The 20,443-nt window shown below is 38.8% G+C and overlaps 5 protein-coding genes across 6 annotated transcripts; 3 read left to right on the forward strand and 2 right to left on the reverse strand.

Annotated features, from left to right (window-relative positions):
• Window positions 1–86: 86 nt before the first annotated feature.
• Window positions 87–1,137, forward strand: CIA30 (Complex I intermediate-associated protein, 30 kDa). The gene is made up of 3 exons (XM_970451.4): window positions 87–584; window positions 633–818; window positions 869–1,137. The coding sequence occupies exons 1-3, from the start codon at window positions 114–116 to the stop codon at window positions 1,133–1,135; spliced, it is 924 nt and encodes a 307-aa protein (XP_975544.1). The 5' UTR covers window positions 87–113; the 3' UTR covers window positions 1,136–1,137.
• A 34-nt stretch (window positions 1,138–1,171) lies between these two features.
• Window positions 1,172–2,645, forward strand: CLS (Cardiolipin synthase). Its single transcript, NM_001170657.1, has 5 exons — window positions 1,172–1,276; window positions 1,326–1,797; window positions 1,846–2,061; window positions 2,109–2,269; window positions 2,315–2,645. The coding sequence occupies exons 2-5, from the start codon at window positions 1,327–1,329 to the stop codon at window positions 2,406–2,408; spliced, it is 942 nt and encodes a 313-aa protein (NP_001164128.1). The 5' UTR covers window positions 1,172–1,276; window position 1,326; the 3' UTR covers window positions 2,409–2,645.
• Xpc (Xeroderma pigmentosum, complementation group C) lies at window positions 2,595–6,789 on the reverse strand. 2 transcript variants are annotated; one of them, XM_970454.4, is made up of 7 exons: window positions 6,648–6,789; window positions 3,896–6,141; window positions 3,606–3,847; window positions 3,334–3,559; window positions 3,121–3,289; window positions 2,921–3,075; window positions 2,595–2,870 (listed from the first exon to the last, which is right to left on the reverse strand). In XM_970454.4, exons 2-7 carry the CDS (start codon window positions 6,131–6,133, stop codon window positions 2,661–2,663), a joined length of 3,240 nt encoding a protein of 1,079 aa, XP_975547.1. In that variant the 5' UTR covers window positions 6,134–6,141; window positions 6,648–6,789; the 3' UTR covers window positions 2,595–2,660. The 2 variants fall into 2 exon arrangements, with proteins under 2 accessions (XP_975547.1, XP_015837353.1); XM_015981867.2 differs by having other exon boundaries at window positions 3,896–6,138; window positions 6,648–6,788.
• Window positions 6,788–15,118, forward strand: pic (piccolo). The gene is made up of 10 exons (XM_970456.4): window positions 6,788–6,995; window positions 7,043–7,191; window positions 7,241–7,503; window positions 7,557–8,335; window positions 10,353–10,689; window positions 10,741–10,904; window positions 10,954–11,393; window positions 13,654–14,599; window positions 14,649–14,875; window positions 14,922–15,118. Exons 1-10 carry the CDS (start codon window positions 6,935–6,937, stop codon window positions 15,003–15,005), a joined length of 3,450 nt encoding a protein of 1,149 aa, XP_975549.1. The 5' UTR covers window positions 6,788–6,934; the 3' UTR covers window positions 15,006–15,118.
• Window positions 15,105–20,349, reverse strand: Nup133 (Nucleoporin 133kD). Its single transcript, XM_970458.5, has 7 exons — window positions 20,150–20,349; window positions 19,975–20,102; window positions 19,390–19,928; window positions 16,555–17,922; window positions 16,361–16,507; window positions 16,107–16,308; window positions 15,105–16,056 (listed from the first exon to the last, which is right to left on the reverse strand). The coding sequence occupies exons 1-7, from the start codon at window positions 20,347–20,349 to the stop codon at window positions 15,134–15,136; spliced, it is 3,507 nt and encodes a 1,168-aa protein (XP_975551.3). The 3' UTR covers window positions 15,105–15,133.
• Window positions 20,350–20,443: the final 94 nt, after the last annotated feature.

Raw genomic sequence — 20,443 nt, forward strand, 5'->3', positions numbered from 1 at the left:
TAAGATTACACTACACTTGACGGTGCTTCATAAAGCTGCAATTACAATTCATGTTTTCGCTTCAACACCTAACCTAACCTTTGATTATTGGGTGTCCAAAAAGGGTGCACAAAATGTACCCTCTCCAGCGACTGTTAGTGCACAGTTTCAAGATAAAACAGGCGAATAAAAATCTAATTCACACTTGTGCCACGTTACGCACTTTTTGGGAAAAGGACGATAAGGGGGGTTATAATACCAAACAGCATGTCCCCTTTAAGGAGAGAATGCGTCAGGGGCTGCATGAACTAAAAGAGGAGATAGCTTTGTGGAAACAGGAAATGAAGGAGGATTTTGAGATGGATCCGATTTTGGTGAATAGGCCAGGAGAGACTGACATAGTTTGGAAGTTTGGGGACGAAGAGTCGCTGAAAAAATGGGTTGTAACGAGTGATAGTGACCATGGTGAAGGTTTTAGTACGTGTAGTTTAAGTTTGACGAACAATAAGAAAGGGTTGTTTTCTGGTGAGTTATCAACAAAAGTACCAAGGGATGGTAAAGTTAAGAGGTCTGGTTATTGCAATATTAAAACGCTAAGGGCTAGGGTAATTAATTCATTTAATCGCTTATTCCATTTAAATGAATCGTTTTAGAAATCGTTTAAAAGAGAAACGTATTTGAATTGGATGGGGTACAATATGCTAGTTATGAGAGTTAGAGGAGATGGACGCTCTTACATGTTGAATATTTCAACGCGGGGGTACTACGATATCCTATGGAATGATATGTATCATTATGTATTGTACACACGAGGAGGACCATACTGGCAAGTTTCTCGGGTATTATTTTCACAAAATATGACTTTTTTTTTTAATTCCCCGGGTTGTAGATACCTTTCTCGAAATTTTTCATGGCCTCGAAAGGTAGAGTTCAAGACAAGCAGCATCCCATAGCTTTGAACAGGGTAACGAATTTTGGGATATCAATAGGGGACAAAGTCAATGGTCCTTTCTCGCTTGAAATTGATTACATTGGAATAGAGTACGATCCTAATCACACAGAAGAATTCGCATATGAATTGTATGAAACCCCTAAATACATGACTGCGACTTATTTCGTTTTTTATTTCAAATTTGGCGGCAATAAATCGCCATGAACATAACCTCAAAATCGAGCCTTCAAGTATTTACGATGTTTTTATAAGTGAATACAAATTCATTATTTTAACCAGCGGCTGATAACGAACAAACCAATAAATAGTGTTTGTTTCTTACATAAGTAATGTCAGAATAAAAATGTATCACAATCATAATAGGTTAGGTCGGTGTTAATCCGTGTTGTTTCAGCATGAATAGTTTTAAAATTAGCAGTATTTTTGTGAACAAATTGCTCCGACGGTGCCACTTCCGCACTTGCATAAACCTAGACTGGAACATTTCCGTTAATTACATTCAGGGCACGTCGCACTCGAAATTCTTTTGCACAACTTCAAACAAGGAAAATGAGGAGTATACTCGTCACAAGACCTTGGTCAAAGACGAGTTCAAAGCCTACATTCGGCAAAACACCGAGAAGTTACGAGACACTGAACAAAAACTCAAACAGAAGGGAACGGTGATATTACAGGACATTAAAGAGACCACTGATAAAGTCAAGGGAAAAGTGGAGGAAGTGATTGAGCGGGAGAACATTTACACAATCCCCAATTTCCTCTGTGTTTCACGAATCCTCATTTCGCCGTACTTGGGCGTGTTGATAGTCCAGGCCAACTTTGATTTTGCATTGGCCGTCCTTGGCATAGCTGCAGTTACTGACCTTGTAAAAATAACGTATTTACAATACTGTCGCAATACACTCAACTTGCAGCTTGACGGGTGGATCGCCCGCACGTGGGAAAGCCAGTCGTCTAAAGTCGGGAGTTTCCTGGACCCCATGGCTGACAAGGTCCTGATAGCCACCTTGTTTCTGACCCTGACTTATGCCGACTTAATCCCCATAGCTCTGACCAGTCTAATTGTACTACGTGACGTCTGCCTGGTCACTGCAGGTTTTGTCATACGGTACAGGTCACTACCACCACCCGTACGCCACTCTTAATTATTTTTCTTTTGGTAAAATTGCCTTTCTAGAGGACTTTGAGTCGGTATTTTGACGCCACGCACGCCACTGCTCAGTTAGCGCCGACTTTTATCAGCAAAGTTAACACAGGGGTCCAGTTGTTACTGGTGGGGTCAACACTGGCGGCACCTGTGTTTCATTATGTTGGCCATCCTGCGTTAGAGTGCCTATGGTATGCCCAGTTTATAGGCAACAAGTGTTATTTAACTCGTTCCAGGTACATTACTGGTGCTACGACACTGGCAGCTGGGTTTAGTTACATCTTTTCGAAAAATACGTATCGAATTTTGAAAAAAGTACCCAAAAAGTAGACTGATTGTTGTCCCTTCGTAGATTAAGGACCTATTTTAAAGACATGAGGTGAGTTAACTCTGTTGGCCTTGAAAGTCCGATTCATTTATTATGATGTACAATGTACATATTTTCGGGGTTCCTGTATAGAGATATTTGTGGCGAGCGTCAATATTTTGTTAACTTTTATTTATAAAAAGGCTCAATACTAGAAAAATACATATATTTAATAAAGTATAAAGTAACAAAACCCGTAATATTCAAATACTGTATTATTCAGATTCGCTTTCCACTTTCCTTTTTCTACTCACTTTGAGGGTAGGTTTGCCTTTCTTCTTCCCTGCCCCTCCGGAACTTTCCCCAAATTCGTATTTCACTTTCAGGCGTTCACGTATCAACAAACCCCTGATAAGTCTCTTCCAATTTCCGTAAACCCTCTTATCGATTTTTTCTTGCTCCTTTCTCTCCAACTCATCTTGTTCCTTATCATTTCCGTTAAAACAAACACGGTGGCAACAAATCACAAACTTACCACTTCCCATGCTGCTGTAAGAACATCGGCAAACTCCTCACACACGATATACCCATCATAAGTCGGGTGATTCCACCCACCGTGAAAATCAAACCCGACAAGAGCCGGCGCACAATCGATGTTCATTTTCTTAGCGACCTTATTCAAACCCGGAACTAAAAAACACCATAAGCTAGTGTGAAACTTCAAAAGGGACGTACGTTTCAAGTGCACAGTTTTCTTCGGCAACATGCAAGGTTTGAACAACTCAACGTTCCCAAAGGCATTTCTGGGGACGACCCCGTTTTCGGCAGTGGGGGGCTCATAGTCCTGGACCTGCCAAGGCCCGAACACTTCCAACAACTGGTCGGTTATCATCTTGTTGGACAACTGAAACCACCACTGTGTTAAATGTTAGTGTTATTTGCACCTACTTTGTCCCATTTAGGCCTGGCTTTGACGATTTTGTACGGCTGTTCTCCAGGCTTGACCACCTTAGCGTGCTTCAACCAGATGTCTCTGGAATGTAAAGTGTAGACGCACTGTATGGAGTAGACTGCTTCGTTGCGGACGAACCCCAAAGTCGGGGCATCGGGCGGGTAAAGTGCCTCAAACTTGAGGAGGTGGCGTTTGAGGACGTACAGTGGGTGATTTTTGTACCTAAAATTTGTAAATAAACCAACGAAAATAAACAGTTATTTGGTACTCGGCGATTGAGGTTGGTAGAGGTTTCTCCAACTGTTGGCGCTCCAACTCGTCATCTTCTTCCCTATCTCTAACTGTCTGAGACCCCGTGAAAGGCCTCAGGGTGGCTTCCCACCACTTAGAATCAATCCTGAGTTTTCTCGTAACGGTGTTAAAATTAGTACAGTATCTCTTAGTCACATCTTTGAGCCTGTTGTCGTTATTCCAAGCAATTATGTATGATATTGGATGGGACGCTCGTGTCTACAATTATAACAATCAAACTTGATAGTTAAAATCGACCAAACTCACATATAGTTCTTTAACGCAGTGGATCTGCCCTTTGACAACGTCAACACTGATCCACTTCTCCTCCACTTCCATGAACGCTTCGCACCAAACGTCCAGCCCTTGCTTCTTTTTAACGTTACTGTCTTCTTCAGGCCTCACTTGAACTCGCCGTTTTACTTTAACTTTTGGTGTAAACTCATCCTCGCTGTCGTGATGTTTTTTCTTGATAGTTTCAGGGGCATAGTCACTGTCACTATCACCAACGGCGCTTTTACGTTTTCGGACCGTTCTGGAACGGGTCAAATCCTTCTGCTCCTTTATGCTCTTTTTAACAATTTGTATAATGTCTTTACGGACATCCAGGGCTTTGGGTACGTGGTTTTTAAGTTTCTTTAGATTGGCGCCATTGATTTTGGGTGTGTCTTTCGTGGGAGATGTACTTTCGGTTTGTTTAAAGTCATCTTCCGAATCGGAACCACGATACTTTGGCAGAGGCTTCGCCCGTTTAGGTAGTGCTTTTAAAGGTTCAGCTGGTTTTTGAGTCAGCTTTTTCAAATTTGGTTTAGGTGGTGTGCCACTATCGTTAGCACCGTCTACTTGAGGTATTGTTAGTTTCTGACTCCTTGTATGCCTCTTGTTAGCTGTGTCTGTGCGACTGGTGGTTGTTTTTGGTTTATTTTCGGCTTTAGATTTGGTATTTTTTGCGGTTTCACGCTTAGAAACATCACTTGTACTTCTTGATCGAGTGTTGGTTTTGCGACTTTTGTCGGTTTCCTCCGATTTTATTCCACTTGAACTTTTTGATCGGGTGTTAGGTTTGGGGTTTTTCACTTCTAGAGTCGCTTTAGGCGCTTTTTTTCCTCCCTCAGATTTGTCATTTGCGTTCTTGGATCGAGCATTAGTTATAGATTTTTTGGTTTCGAGATCCGATGCTTTAGCTTTTGAATCATTACTTGTACTTTTAGATCGAACGCTGGTCTGAGGCTTTTTGGCTTCAGGGTTCGATTTTTCACCTGCTTTAGCTTTTAAAGCAATGGTTTTAGGTTTTTTGAGATTCGATTCTTCGCCTGTTTTAGCCCCAGCTGGGGTTTTTGACGGAGTATTGGCGTTTTTCTTGCTACTTGTTGGCGCTTTGGTACTAAGTGAATGCAGTTCGCTGTTTGGGGGCCTTAAGGGCTCGACTTGAAACGACAAAAGCAAACGACACTGGATCCCCAAAGACCGCAGAACGGCCACAAAGATCAAAACCAACATTTTCTTACTGTATGCTGTTTTTTTCGACATTTGTTCTGCCAGTACTTCATCTAGAGGTTTTTCCGTTACCACTGGTTTCTCCACAATTTCTACAGCATTTCTAAACCAATTCAAAATCTGGGTTAGATAGTTTAAATCTGTACGATCGGCTGGGAAGCAATTCTGTGATGGAATTAGTGAGAGTGCGGCCGATAAGACATTTTCTGAGTTAATTTTAGTATTGATATAATTTCCGTGCGCAATCCAACACAACAAATGCACTTTATGGACCAAAACCTGGTTTTCCTTTCGCACTCGATTGATTCGTCGCTTGATAGCCGCCATTAAATCAACTCCTTTCTTCTTTTTAACAGCCCCAGGCATCTCTACTGTGATTTCAAGCCCTTCTTTGGGCATCGCACCCTTCCCTTTCTCTTTCTGTTCCTTCTGTTCAGTCACATCCTCCCAACCTTCCTTTTCTGAATCAGAACACGACTCAAAATCACTGGAATGCAAAGCAGCTTCAATTTCGGCGCGATTCTCATCGCTCAAAGACTTCAAATTTGCTTCACCAGCTGCCAGCAAGTTCTCAATGTTCAATTCGTTTTCTTTCGCTTGTTTTTTCGCGTTGTACTCCTCAATGTGCCGCTTCGCCTCTTCCAACTTTTTGGTGTAATTGTGGAGTTGACTGAAATTCAGTTTGGAAGTTGAAGGCTGAGTGGCTGCTTCTAGTGGAGTTGAATCCTCGTTGCTCTCAGAGTCGCTGAGCGTTTTTGTCTCGACTCCGTCAAGGATTTCGTTTTCGAGTTTTTCAAATGAGGGATTGTCTTTTTGAACGGTGAAAAAGGGCGAGTCTAGGTCGAGTTTATCGACTGGTTGCAAGTAGTTTTCGATATCGCTTTCACTGGACGATTCATCACTGGCTGGTTTGGCTTTTTTCGGAGGTGACTTTTTGACTTTAGATAAGGGGGTGTCATCGTCGCTGCTATCCGAGGGCAGACTTTTGGCGGCTCGCCTGCGGCGCATCTTAGCTTCTTATGCAAACGAAATAATTAAAGTGAAACATCTGTTTATTTGGAAGTATTTTAATGTTTTTTTTGTCATAAACATATTGCAAACATATGTAGTAATTTATTCAAACTGTGTAAATTATATCAAACTGATGATTTATCCACAGATTTATCAAACAAAAAACTCGAGAAAAATGCCGACTTCAAGGCTTTTTAAAACTTGTGTTACAACATTGTGATTATTGGTTATTTATTACCAAAAATGCGTCATGTTGCGTAATATTCGAATTAGTATAAACAGTAAGATACAGTTCCCGCGCAAATTAACAAAGGAGTTTTTGCAACAAGTCGAGACCTGTTTTTGGGCACAGGTCAGGGTGATTTTGTCCAAATTTTTGTTCAACTTAACGCCCATAATAAAAGAAATTGAACCTGGCGAACGCTTTTTATTGATATTTCTTAATTTATATAAAAATTGTGTGAAAAATATAGACAGGTTATGTCAAATGGCTACAATTTCAGTTACTCACCTTGAGGAAAATAAACAATGACAACAAAAACACAACACGAATTCACTTAAATAACACAAAAGAGCAACACAAAAACATTTTCTTCCATTCACATTTCACTGAATTCGCTAAAATCTCAAAAATTCTAACCCACCATCCACCAACATGAAGTTAGGCAAGCATTTGCCATTTTCGGCTAAAAGGTTGGCAACCATTTTTCTAATGTGCATTAGCGCCGGATCATACGAAAAATGATATTTTGCGTCATTTAGATAATTTTAAGCAATAAATCTCGTGGAATTTGCAGAATGGCTTACCATTACGTCGTCACGGCCCACAAGCCAACGGCTGTAACGGCCTGTGTTACAGGTATTCGCTCTTGAGCACCCCCAACGTATACATAACCTTTTCCTTAGGCAACTTTACTTCCCCCGGCGATTTGAACTTAATTGTGGCCAAAAACACAAAATTGGAGATATATTTAGTCACCCCCGAAGGTCTCAGGCCTGTCAAGGAAGTCGCACTGTATGGGAAAGTTGCCGTTATGAAATTATTCAGACCCCAAGTTTGTACTGTCACTGAGTTTTGGTCGAATGTTATTGTGGCGTTTTCAGCATGAGAAGAAGGATTTATTGTTTATTGTGACTATGCGTTACAATGCTATGATCCTTGAATGTGTGAATGATGCCGATAATTTGGATATTATCACTAAAGCCCACGGTAATGTTGCTGATAAAATCGGGAAGCCATCAGAGACAGGCATCTTGGCCGTGATTGACCCCAAGGCCCGAGTGATCGGTTTACGTCTCTACGATGGGCTGTTTAAAATTATACCTCTGGAAAAGGACAATTCTGAACTAAAAGCGTCAAATATAAGGTACATATTTGTTCAAGATTTTGCAGTTAATTTATTAATGTTAATATTGATAGAATTGATGAGTTGCAAGTGCATGACGTGGAGTTCCTCCATGGTTGTGCCAACCCCACCTTGATTCTCATCCACCAAGACGTAAACGGGCGTCATGTCAAAACCCACGAAATCTCCCTCAGAGAAAAAGAGTTTGTTAAAGTCCCTTGGAGGCAAGACAATGTCGAAACTGAGGCCTCCATGATCATCCCTGTGCCATCGCCGCTAGGGGGTGCCATAATAATCGGCCAAGAAAACATCCTCTACCACGATGGTATCACTCCCGTGGTCGTGGCCCCTGCTGTTATCAAACAGAGCACCATCGTATGCTACGCCAAGGTTGACCCCGGGGGCCTGCGCTACCTCCTCGGTGACATGGCCGGGCACCTTTTCATGCTATTTCTGGAAGTGGATAATCGGGGCGACGGTAACGACGTCGTTAAAGACTTGAAGGTGGAATTGTTGGGGGAAATCGCGACGCCTGAATGCATTACGTACTTGGATAATGGAGTTTTATTTATTGGATCGAGATTGGGCGACTCGCAGTTGGTGAAACTGACCACTAAACCAAACGAGAGTGGGTCGTACGTTACCGTGATGGAGTCTTTTACGAATTTGGCGCCGATTTTGGATATGTGTGTCGTTGATTTGGAGAGACAGGGGCAGGGACAGTTGGTGACGTGCTCGGGGGCCTTCAAGGAGGGCTCCTTGAGGATTATAAGGAATGGTATTGGGATTCAGGAGCATGCGTCGATTGATTTGCCGGGGATTAAGGGCATGTGGGCGCTGCAAGTGGCATCAGGTAAATTTATTTGAAATTATGTCGAAAATAACACTTTTGTTTGATTTTTTTGACAAGTTTAGTTCATTCGAAAACGCATTAATTTAAGAAATTTCTTTAAAAATTAGCCTAGAAATCACCAAATTAGGCCGAGTATCGAGTATTTTTTTGAACTAAAACTCGTATTTAATAAGGTAGAAGTCTACTGGGGATACTGTCCAAGCGGCCGAATAAAGTTCAATCTCAGTTTTTAACAAAAATCACAATCAAAATCGTTTTTTTTACAGTTGGATATTGTTCTTAATTGAAATCATTACCTCACAGATTAGTTCTTATCTTCTTTAACCAAATTCCCAAGTTTTAACGGGTTAAACAGCTTAATAATTTTAATGTTTTTGTAGAAGAACCTAACATTCAAATGGCATGAAAAAATATAGTATCATACATACCTAAGTAAATTATATACCAGCCCCTAAAAATGTTTAAAAAAATTATGTGGAATTAAAAAAACATCTCAAAATGAGTTTTTTAAAATATACATCTTAAAAACGATTTTTTTTTCTACGATGTGAACGTAATTTTTTTAGAAAAATAAATAAATCGTATTTTTAATCCGTTTAAAGTTAAAAACTCAGTTTTTTCTGACATTTTGGGCCGTAAATAACTGAATTACTTACTGTTATTGTGTTTGCATTTTGTAATAATGTTTGCTTTTTTGAATGTTCAAGCATTTGCTTGAGCTTAAAACTTATTGTTTTACGAAATTTTGCTAAAAACTAACATTATTTTCTTTTTTTGAGCGTTCGAATCAAAAATATGCTGAAGAAAATGTGTAACTTTTTGCTTTTTTTGTTTTGTGTATTTAACACGTTTCGCACGAAGGATTATCCAACAGTTCGGATATTACATAATTACATAATTATTTTACAAAAAGTTTGGTGGGTATTTTTAGCTAAAAATGCAATTAGTTTACAAATTTTCTACACAATCGAACCCCAAAATAACCAAGTTAATCAAAAATACTTTAATGTTCCAATAAATCACTAAATTAAGTCAAGAATAGTCTTTTTCGATTGTTTAAGCACAGGTTTTTGATAAAAATTTGTCAGATTTTTCGTGAGATTTGCCTTTTATAGCGTTTTAGCTTGTCGGTCAGCCAGAAACGCATTTGTTTCTAAGAATTTCATCCAAAAATTAACCGAAAATTAACTAGATCAAATCACTAATGTTTTTTCTGGGACTTAGGTTTTTGTTTTGTTTTGAGTTAAAAATTAATTTTTTGGGTGACTTTACTAAATCGGAGCAATAAAACATTTCACTTGACTATATTTGGAATTTTTTTTGTCAAAATTTTTATAAAAAAAATACAGAATCTGTGTTGTTTTTTACAATTTTTAAAGATTTATTTTCGTATTTACAACAAAATAAAATAAACAATCTTGAAATTATCACTAGTGTCACATGGTGTTCCATTTGAATTCATTGTCAATTTTTATGTAGATAAAGAAACTGTCTGTGGAGCTATTTTCTAACTTCGTCTTACTTGCTTTTTTAAAATTATCGAAAAAAATGCCCACAGCGCGCACTTACGAGTACATTTTTTGGGATTAAATAGGTCATAAATTAAAACTTTCTGTGCTTCCGTGTGATCTTGTGTTAAACTGGACTCTAGAGACACTAATTAAAAGAGAAAACCAAAAAAGAAAAAACAGTGAGTTATTTTTATTTTAAAAACAGATATTCCTTACAAGAAACGTAAATATTTCATAAAATTGAACACGTTGGCAAGCGTTTTATATTTTATGTTAGGTTTCATTAAATCGAACCGAATAAAAAACACTTAAAAGACATTTTTTGTCGTTTCAGCACGTAATTATTTCAAGCAATTTTGCCAACAATGATCCGAACAGACACTAATAAATAAATAAATGGTTTGTCTATTCAACCCTGCTACAAAATCTTGTTAAATTTTTATCAAATTTTCACCACCCACAAGATAGTGAATTAGATATTAGATAAAATATGTTTTAAATTGTAGATGGCCGTTACGACAATACCTTAGTCCTCGCTTTCGTGGGCCAAACTCGCGTCTTGAGCTTGAACGGTGAGGAAGTTGAAGAAACGGACATTGCTGGCTTCGCCTCCGACCAGCAGACTTTCTTTTGCGGCAACGTCATCCACGAACAAATCGTACAAATTACCCCAATCTCTGCCCGTCTAATATCAGCTCAAAACAAAACTTTGTTGGCGGAATGGAAACCGCCTAGCGATAAAAACATAGCAGTAGTGGCATGCAACACGTGCCAAATAGTGGTTTCGACCGGCTCTATTTTGTATTATATTGAAATCCACCAAAATGAACTGATCATGAAAGGGTAAGGACGAGTGAGAGTGGTTGTGGAAATATAACACAATAATTATTTTAGCGTGACCACACTTGACGTTGAGGTGGCTTGTTTGGACATAAGCCCTCTGGGGGACGGTGTAACAACCTCCGAATATATCGCTGTGGGGCTCTGGACCGATATCACAGCCCGGATTTTGCGCATACCCGACTTGTCTGAAGCCACAAAGGAGTATTTAGGGGGAGGTAAAAAAATAATTAACACCGGCATTTGATACACAATTTTTCTTTACAGAAATTATACCCCGCTCGGTTCTAATGACCTGTTTCGAGGGTCATAGCTATTTGTTGTGTGCCTTGGGTGACGGTTCAATGTTCTATTTCGTGTTTCACAAAGATACGGGAACGTTAAGTGACAAAAAACGCGTCACTTTGGGTACCCAACCGACTGTTTTACGTACCTTCCGCTCGTTGAGCACTACGAATGTTTTTGCTTGTTCGGATAGACCGACTGTAATTTATTCATCCAATCACAAGCTCGTTTTTTCTAACGTTAACATGAAGGAAGTTAATCATATGTGTTCGCTTAATGCCGAGGCATATCCGGACAGTTTAGCTTTAGCAACAGATTCGTCCGTCACTATTGGGACAATCGATGAGATACAGAAGCTACATATTAGGACGGTGCCACTGCAGGAGTCTCCAAAGAGAATAGCGTACCAGGAGGAGTCACAGGTTGGTAACACTTATGAAATTGTTTCATATGTATTTAGTTCCAACGACAATTACTTCGCTAAATTGTAACTACTATAAAATATGCGATTCTACTTATAATTATTATTATTTCGGGTGTATTTACAAATTTATTATTCACGTACTTTCAAAATACAATCAGTAATCAAATTTGGAAAGTTAACTCCAGCTTAGATATTATTAATTATAAAATATAACACACACTATAAAATCAGTAGTTTTTCAACTTGTTCATTTAAGTTAGTGTTTTAAATAACGATGGGCATTAAATTAAATTCTCAATAGACTTAAGTAAGAGGTAGAGGTGATGTGGAGAATAAAATTTTTTAAAACGCCGCAAATATGGTTGAACATTTAAAAAAGTGTAAACCTTTAGAGAATTAAATTTTCTTTAAAAAACTTCGCAAAAGTGTTTCTCTATCTTTCACTGTTTACGTTTAAATTGCTTGAGTGTTCCCTGGAACTAAAATCACCGGTAAAATTGAAGTGAATACGTCCCTTGAGCGGCTTTGTACGTCTTTAGGGCCTATAATAATAATAATAATAATATATAATAATAATAATAATAATAATAATTTATTTTTATATCAGTGACATATGTGCATTAATGTGTGATACAAGTCAAAGAGTATACAAATTTGAATTACAAAAATATATTGATACCAAAGTCGTTTAAGCAATATAGTTCCGTATTGACTAATTTTTGTTTAACAATTTTTTTGAAACAATGCAAATTGTTGTTTAATTTGACTGGGAATGCTATTATAAAATTTGAAACATTGGTAATTACAGTTTCGCTCCAAAAACACAGTTTTGTGATAAGGATAATTAACAATATTATTTCGTCTAGTATCATGTGGATGGTCTATTAAATGAGTATTGAAGTAAAAAAAATACCGTTAGAGAGTTCCGGAAATTATTTTAGGAAAATTAATTGTCTACAACTTTCTTTCTTACATTTTTCATGGCAATTTTCTTTGTCTTTGTCAAAATTTCGAAGATAATCCATTTGGGTTTAAATAGGTTGTGTCAAAGTGGAGGTCAAAATGTATGATCTGCTCAGAAATTGATTGAAGTCTTAAACATGCAAACCGTGTTTTAACATTTATTTTGAATATTTGTTTCTTGTTTCAAAGTGCCATGAAGACACAATCATTCATAGAAAAGACCTCCGAGAGGGTAAATGTTGATATTTAAGAAGTTTTAAGAGTTATTTCCTGATACGTAATTTGTTTTTCAACTCCTGCAATAAAAAAATTAGAATAGAAACTAAAGAAATTCTTTTTAGAATGACTAAAATTGAGTGAATGTTTTTGCGAGTAAAAGCTCGAAAATGTATGAATAAAAATATAAGTAAAAGCTTTTATTTATTTATATAAAAAAATTAAATAATAAAAATAATAATAATAATAACTCGTAGGCAATTAAAGGACAACAATTCCAAATCATAATTGTGTGAGTAACAACAAAAGAAAAAATTATTTTTTTCATAAAGTATTTACTTAAAACTGTTGATGCTAGGCAAAAACATCAAAACTTTATATTGGTTTAAACTAGAAAAGTTCATGCTTTGGTCGTATTTTTTGCATGAGAACAACGTAATGCTAGAAGGTGTCTGAATGAAAATTAATTGAATAATTGCTGTTTTGTTTTTGTTTGTTAATGTAAAATATTCGATGGATGATTTCGAGGAGCCGATAAGGAAAATGGCCACAAAAATAATATTAAAGGACAAACAGCCTGAATGTTGATAATAATCTTTTTCGAAGGAGGAAGATTATACGATACAACATTGTACACGTTATTCAGTAGCAACAATTGTATTTTAACGAAATAACATCCTTGTTAAAAATTATAACATTGAAAAAACTTTACTGCATTGATTTATTTTGAGAGCATATTTCCCGAAAAACTAAAGCACTACTTCAGAAGGAAAACAATCAAATGCTTTTACTTTATGCTCATGCTTTAAGTGATAATAATATCAACTTTATTCATATGGCCCTTTATTTGGTAGTCGGGTCTAGACACATGTCTCAGAGCAGACTAAAAGTGCTTTTGTAATTGCAATTGGAACGGATCGAATGATTGAATTACAATATTTCGGAGATAATAAATTCAATTAAAAAAATAGACTCTAGACTTCGAGTTGACTTTTTTATTTCTTTAAAACGATATTACTGTAATTAAAATTACTTGTCCAGTAATTAATTATTTAATAACACTGCTAATGAAATGTTAGACTTTTGGTGTTCTGACGGCCCGCATCGACATCCAAGACTCCACCGGCTTGAACCCGGCTCGTCCGAGCGCTTCAACGATGGCTCAGTCGACAACATCTTCAAGCAGTGTCGGGTCTCTCTCAATGAGTAAATCAGGGAGCAGCAGTTTGATCGGTGGTAACATAATTCCCGACTACGGCCAAGAAGTCGAAGTCCACAACTTGCTCATTATCGATCAACACACCTTCGAAGTATTGCATGCCCACCAATTGATGCAGCAAGAATATGCAATGTCGATAATCTCAACCAATCGCCTAGGTGGCGACATGAACGAATACTACATAGTTGGCACTGCCACAGTCAATCCAGAAGAATCGGAACCCAAGCAAGGCCGCATCTTAATTTTCCAGTGGAACGACAATAAACTAACCCAAGTGTCTGAGAAAGAAATCAAGGGGGCTTGCTACTCCCTTGCGGAGTTCAACGGCAAACTCCTGGCGAGTATCAACAGCACGGTGAGGCTGTTCGAGTGGACGGTGGAAAAGGAGCTGCGATTGGAGTGCTCCCACTTTAATAATATTCTAACTCTGTTTTTGAAAACCAAAGGCGATTTTATCCTCTTGGGTGACTTGATGCGCAGCATGACCTTGCTGCAGTACAAAACAATGGAAGGTAGCTTTGAAGAAATCGCGAGGGATTATAACCCGAACTGGATGACGGCTGTTGAAATACTCGATGACGACATTTTCCTAGGGGCTGAGAATTCGTTTAACATATTCGTTTGTCAGAAAGACAGTGCCGCTACGACGGACGAGGAAAGGTCGCAAATGCACGAAGTGGGGCGGTTTCACGTCGGGGACATGATCAACGTCTTCAGACACGGATCTCTAGTTATGCAAAATCTGGGAGAGACTTCGACGCCGACCACAGGCTGTGTCTTGTTTGGCACAGTCAGTGGAGCCATAGGTGGATACATTTTATTTTGCAATTGCGTTTTTAATAATTCTTGTTGTAGGTTTAGTGACGCAGATAACCCAAGATTTTTACGACTTTCTCCTAGAGCTGCAAAATAAACTATCGACGGTTATTAAATCGGTCGGTAAAATTGATCACTCCCAATGGAGAGCGTTCAACACCGATATTAAAACAGAGCCGAGTGAAGGCTTCATTGACGGTGACTTGATTGAGAGTTTCCTCGATTTGTCGCACGACAAGATGAAGGAAGTGGCCGATGGATTACAGGTAGGCCGACCGCAGACTAAACATTCCTCCAACTTGGTTGTTTCAGATAACTGGGGAAGGTGGCATGAAACAGGATTGTACCGTCGATGATTTAGTCAAGATGGTCGAAGATTTAACGAGGATTCACTAATTTGTCAGGTGCGTTATTATTTTATATATAACACCAGTGAAGTGTTAGGATCTTAAGTAAAGTTGTCTTTTTTTGTCGTTAGTAATAGAAAAATAAAACTTCGTATAAAACAATTTACTGTAAAAAACCTACTCTACGGTTTGTGACCTATAAATATGTTCGTAACCTGCTTTTAACAAAAACTGGAAGTTGGTATTATTTCGCAAGTCCCCGAGCGAGTCGTCGTCTATTAGCGTGTCCATGGGGGGTAGAAGGTTCCACCCGTCTCCTTCCAGGTCCATGGCGAGATCGACCAATTTGAAAAACAGCTTGTGCTGTAGGATTTCCATAGGACTATCCAAATTTTGGTGTTGCCATGCGTCTCTCAACAACGCGTATCTCCAAATTTTCAGCGACATTTCTTGTCTCAACTCCTCATCGTCGATGAAATTCAGCAAATCGAGGGCTTTCTTAAATTCCAATTCCGCCGCTTCTGTGTATTCTTTACAAATGTAAAGATTAATCAAGTCTTTGGGCGGAATCACCCGAATGTTAATCGTGTCGTATCCAAACTGCTGCAAAACATAATCCGGGATATCCTCCTGATACGCAATCAAGTCCAGCCTCGAATCAACACTCCTCAATGCCTCCTCACTGCCGGTCCCGGCCGCCAATTTCGCCAGTTTGCACAAACTCAACATTGTTTTTTGCCTTGTCACCGACTCAGTCTCGTTCAAAGCCAAGGTTTGCAACGAGTTCGCCGCTTGATTGTACTTCTTATCAAAAATCTCCTGCATCCACGACAGTGACGGATGACCCGACAGGAAATTGGTGAGTTTTTGAATATTTTTCGACTTGCCGACGTGCTTGCACATGTCAATCAGCTTGCCTTGTTTATTCTCTTTCAAAAACCAGTTGTACACGAATTCGGAGAACCCCTCGTTGCTGAAGCGTTCCAAATAATCGTCGAGCCGGCGCTGGTTATTTGTAGCTTCACACAGGATCATCAGTGTTTCAAAATCGAGGTACTTTTCGGCAAGTTTGGCACATCTCTCCCAGTCTTTTTCGTGTACTGCGGGTAACCGAAAATGAATCAGTCGAAATAAATAAATTGCAACTCACTAAAAGGCTTCATGAATTTCTGGCGGTCGGAACAGTATTGCTTGTAAATAATTTCCTCAAAGGACGTCGCTTTGATGCTCTCCAGGTGGCTTTTGCGGCCGTCGAGAATTATATCCGTGATGGAGACCAACTGGTCGAAAAGATCGTTCCTCAAGCGCTCATTGTTCGTTAAAATTATCCCGTAGTTGTATGTGAGATAATGCTAGAAAATAGAAGTAATTATGAACTAACTCAATTAACTCAATTTTTTTTACCATTTGAGACAGAGAATTAAAGAGGCCTTCGGCCCCACTGGCCGCAGTCCAGGGCAAAAATTCGGGGGCTATGGCAAGGACACCCTCCGACGGTTTGTAATTCACCACATTCTGTTCCCTAAAGTTGATCACGCTTTTCAGCGCACCCTAAATAAAGCATTATATTATGTCACCCTCTTGTGGCAAAAACCCACCAAAATAATCTCATTGGTGTCGTGGATCATGTCAACAATTTGGGCCGGATCCATGTTCGAATGTGACTTGTCCTCGCAATAATTCACCATCTCTTGAATGCCTCTATGCACCTGACTGACCTCCCGGAAAAACACATCCTGGTACGTTAGCCCGTTTTCCGGCTTGGTTTCCGACTCAGCCGTCGCTTTTTCGATGGCTTTTTCCAGAACTTGATTATAGGCGACAGTTTTGAGACTGATCGCGGCTATGATTTTCTCCGATATTTCGCCCATGATGTACGTTGTTGCGGTGGTGGTGTTGCGAATTGTGGATGCGGACAATTGCGCCCACAGTCCTGACTCTTTGAGGAATTTTATGAATAGTGAGAGTGCTTTTTGTTTGTTTTTTAATTGGTCGAGGACTTGCATCGAGTGTGAGCTGCCAAGCCCGACTTGATGGTCCTTTGACCATCTGGGATCACCGGCTGGGGTGTCATCGATTAAGTCCTTGCCCATCATTATTACGACTTTATCCAGTAATGAGTCGATTCCTGGGAGTTTGGACGCGTCAGGAGGGAACAACTCGTCGATGATTTCCTTGCAGGCTTGCTCCTGGTTTTGTATCCGGTAGATAAAAGCGGCCTTTAATTGACTAACTGTGTCTTTGTAAGCAATGGAAATCTCCTCAGGGTCCATGTTGTAAATGGACAGGTTATTAACCACCACGTTATCATTAAACGACGTCTCCACGAAACTGTTAGCGCCTGTGAGACTTAGGTTTAAGTCATTAGACATATCATTGCTCGCCACTGCGACTAAGCCATGATTGCGCGAGAAAAATATAGGTGTGTTGACACAGATCGCACCCGCTAATAAAAAATCTTGAGGTGTGTTGAACTCTAAAATATCAGGCTCTTCTTGGGGCTTGATAACGGTGATATGTTTCTGGTTGTATAAGTAGGCATTAATGCCGCATAAAAGAAAACGATACGATAGGGAATCCCCCGGATTGTTTTCCCGATACAAGTCCGTAATTTTCAACAAAAGAAAATCTTTAACGGCTGTTGGAGGTTGATTTGTGTTCGTCTGTAGACTTATCATCGCGTAATGTACCCGAGGAATATTAACCGCTGCTGCGAGTATTATAACATTGTCTTTATCTGACTGTATGTCAAGTAACCAGGTATCAATTTCGGTTTGGTCTCCGACACAATTCTCCCACAGGGCACCACAGAAACTATCTCTGACTATTCGGTTCAATTCGGTGACAAATATCAACTCTTCGTCGTTTTTGGACAATTGCCACTTTTGCAAATTGTGGTCGGCTAAAACGTACACCGTCCAGGTGTCGCTAGTTGTACCAGGGACGCTCAGAACGCGCACTATTCCCTGTTTGAATTTTTTTAATCACTATTGAATCAATAATTAGAGTGCGAGAACAGCCTAAGTCCAAAATGCCAATTTAAAACGAAAATTCTCATTTAGTAACCAATGTTTTTTTCAATATGTAAAAAGTTAAATAAAATGAATCCAAGGTGTAACTTGTAATGAAAGTTTTTTTAAAACAATTTAAATATATTTATTACATAAGAAAGTCTTTCGAAAATCTTCAGTATTTTGAAGATAAGGAAGGTTTCTGTAATAGTAACACATTTAAAGTTTTCTGTGAAAGTTGTTTGAAAATATATTTTTCCTATCTCTGCTTTTCTTAACTGAAACCAAACAACTTCTGGTACCACTAGTTTACAAATTTTTTTCTTTTACTAAGAGATAATTTATACTGATTTTGTGTACTGTTTCTCAATGATAACTAAGATATATGTCACATTTGTTATCACGTCTAGTTTTTTTTAATATATTCACTAGAAGTTTTGAAAATTCGTATCCGGTGTCTAGTTTGACATTCCTTGTTTCTGTAATAACTAAATAATTAAACATTTTATTTGCTTTAAAGTATAGTCAAGTGAATGTCGATTAAGCCCAAATAACATTTGATTTGTTTGTGAGAAAATTATCCTAATAAAACCTGGGAAACTTAAGCGATCAAATGGTAAACGCTTTCATCAAGATTTAAAGTCTTATGAAAAGAGGTATACCAAAGATTTACTGCTGGTTACAATAAAAGAAACTGACACTAAACAATGCAAAAAAAGAAACAATATGTCATTTTTATTTATTTTTTTAATCAGTCTTATCTTTGGTGTCTTTGGCATTCGTTATTGACGTAACTAACAAATTGATAAATATTTTATTTGCTTTAAAACATCATCAGGTGAATGTAAATTTCTATGTTTGTGTTTAATTATTATCCTAACAAAACCTGGGAAGCTTAAGCAATGAACATCGTGAACATATCCATCAAGATTTAAAGTCTTATGAAGAGACGTATTAAGGTTTTTGGGATAAAAATATGTTAATCGTTTACTACATAAGGATAAACTGACCCTGATAGTACAAAAAAAGCAGTCTGTAACATTTTAGTTGTTGCAAAAAACTTGACGTCACACATTGGCTTCATGTATTGGTAAAAAACAAAACACTGTGAACTAGTTAATTTAAATTGGCTTCCAACTGCACATTTTTTTCTTGCAACAGGAGGTGATGACACCAAAGTCCAAAGAGTCTTCAATTTCAATATACCTTAAAAAAGGTTCTAATTAATTTCTAATAAAATTTGCTGTCGTCACAGGTGAAAAAATTAAAATTATTTTCCCACATAGACACTGTGTTTTAAAAAATTTGACTTAATACTTTGTTTTAAACAAAAAGCTTGTTCAATATCACTTTTAATGATAATTAATTTTTTGGTAAAAATGCACTTAGGCTGTTTTCGCTCTCAGGCCCAGAACTACTCACACTTTCGGCCGAGGTTTCGCTCGCGATTGGCCCAAAAATCAGACTCGACATTCTCTTGCTAATGCCCCCCAACCACCCAGTTGGTATTTTAAGTGTTTTGCATTTCAAACTGTGCCTCCCGCCACTTAGCTGTGGCTGGAGCAACAAAACGGTGCACGTTGTGGTGGCCAGAATGCACCCAAGGCCCTCGACATCGGTCAAACTGTCGCATTCCTGGCCTTGTAGACTGACGTGCTGTTCCACGGAGATTCCTTCATGGACAATTGCCGGCCAGTAGCGCACCACACCTTCCGGCGAGACTGCGATACAAGAAGGTGTGTTCGAGTCTGAATTGACGAAAACCGAGACCAGTTCAGCTCTGTGCGCCAAGTCGCTTTGCGGGAGTTGCAGTTCAAAGCACTGGTTTAGTAAACTTGTCTTTTTCGAGGGGGTGTCGAGCAACACGGGGCTTTGGCGGTACTGCCAGATCAGCAAGCGGCGGCCGCAGACCACCCACAGGTAGCCCAGTTTCGAGATTCGGGCCGATACCACGGTGTTTCCTTAAAGAAAAAAATAAATTCGTGGGAAATTATAGTGGTGGCTTACTGTCGGCAAATGTGAGGGCTTCTGTTATTAGGACGGGGAAGGTTTGGCCGAAACGTTCAACGTAGTTGTAAGGTGTTGATAGTATTATTTGTACCGATTGGGTTGATTTTCCTGAGACACTGAAACGGCTAAAAGACCGGTAAGTATGAGAGTGAGGTTAGAATCGTCAACTTACGATGATTTTCGGAAATTAGGCGGAATGATTTTCTTGGCGTTGAGATTTTGCCGAGAACGGGGAGAAAACGGGCTTCTGGTGGAGAAAGATGAGTTGAAGCTTCTATCCATTCTGACTTTATTACAAATATTCAAATTTAAAAAGTAATAACAATGTTGACCACTTATGTCAGATACAGATGACATGCGCGCATTGCACATGTAGCATGTGGTTCTATGTTCATGGAATCCTATCCGGAAAGCAGCGTGATTTTTTGTTTTATCACAGGTTTTATCTATTTACGAGACTGAGAAA

This window comes from Tribolium castaneum, chromosome 3 (assembly GCF_031307605.1).
Source record: "Tribolium castaneum strain GA2 chromosome 3, icTriCast1.1, whole genome shotgun sequence".
In the NCBI taxonomy this organism is placed as follows: Eukaryota; Metazoa; Arthropoda; class Insecta; order Coleoptera; family Tenebrionidae; genus Tribolium; species Tribolium castaneum.

Excerpts from the sequence above, each read along its gene's own strand:
- CLS (NM_001170657.1), top strand. The coding sequence starts at position 1,327 with ATGAATAGTTTTAAAATTAGCAGTATTTTTGTGAACAAATTGCTCCGA. Across the intron at positions 2,062-2,108 it reads ACAGGTCACTACCACCACCC|AGGACTTTGAGTCGGTATTT; the intron begins GTACGCCACTCT and ends TTGCCTTTCTAG. Across the intron at positions 2,270-2,314 it reads CCTGCGTTAGAGTGCCTATG|GTACATTACTGGTGCTACGA; the intron begins GTATGCCCAGTT and ends AACTCGTTCCAG.
- Xpc (XM_970454.4), bottom strand. The coding sequence starts at position 6,133 with ATGCGCCGCAGGCGAGCCGCCAAAAGTCTGCCCTCGGATAGCAGCGAC. Across the intron at positions 3,848-3,895 it reads ACTGCGTTAAAGAACTATAT|ACACGAGCGTCCCATCCAAT; the intron begins GTGAGTTTGGTC and ends TTATAATTGTAG. Across the intron at positions 3,076-3,120 it reads GAAAACTGTGCACTTGAAAC|TTCCGGGTTTGAATAAGGTC; the intron begins GTACGTCCCTTT and ends GGTGTTTTTTAG.
- pic (XM_970456.4), top strand. The coding sequence starts at position 6,935 with ATGGCTTACCATTACGTCGTCACGGCCCACAAGCCAACGGCTGTAACG. Across the intron at positions 7,504-7,556 it reads CTAAAAGCGTCAAATATAAG|AATTGATGAGTTGCAAGTGC; the intron begins GTACATATTTGT and ends TAATATTGATAG. Across the intron at positions 10,690-10,740 it reads AATGAACTGATCATGAAAGG|CGTGACCACACTTGACGTTG; the intron begins GTAAGGACGAGT and ends TAATTATTTTAG.
- Nup133 (XM_970458.5), bottom strand. The coding sequence starts at position 20,349 with ATGTGCAATGCGCGCATGTCATCTGTATCTGACATAAGTGGTCAACAT. Across the intron at positions 19,929-19,974 it reads AGCCCTCACATTTGCCGACA|GAAACACCGTGGTATCGGCC; the intron begins GTAAGCCACCAC and ends TTTTTCTTTAAG. Across the intron at positions 16,057-16,106 it reads GAAATTCATGAAGCCTTTTA|TACACGAAAAAGACTGGGAG; the intron begins GTGAGTTGCAAT and ends GGTTACCCGCAG.
- CIA30 (XM_970451.4), top strand. The coding sequence starts at position 114 with ATGTACCCTCTCCAGCGACTGTTAGTGCACAGTTTCAAGATAAAACAG. Across the intron at positions 585-632 it reads TTAAAACGCTAAGGGCTAGG|AAATCGTTTAAAAGAGAAAC; the intron begins GTAATTAATTCA and ends GAATCGTTTTAG. Across the intron at positions 819-868 it reads CATACTGGCAAGTTTCTCGG|ATACCTTTCTCGAAATTTTT; the intron begins GTATTATTTTCA and ends CCCGGGTTGTAG.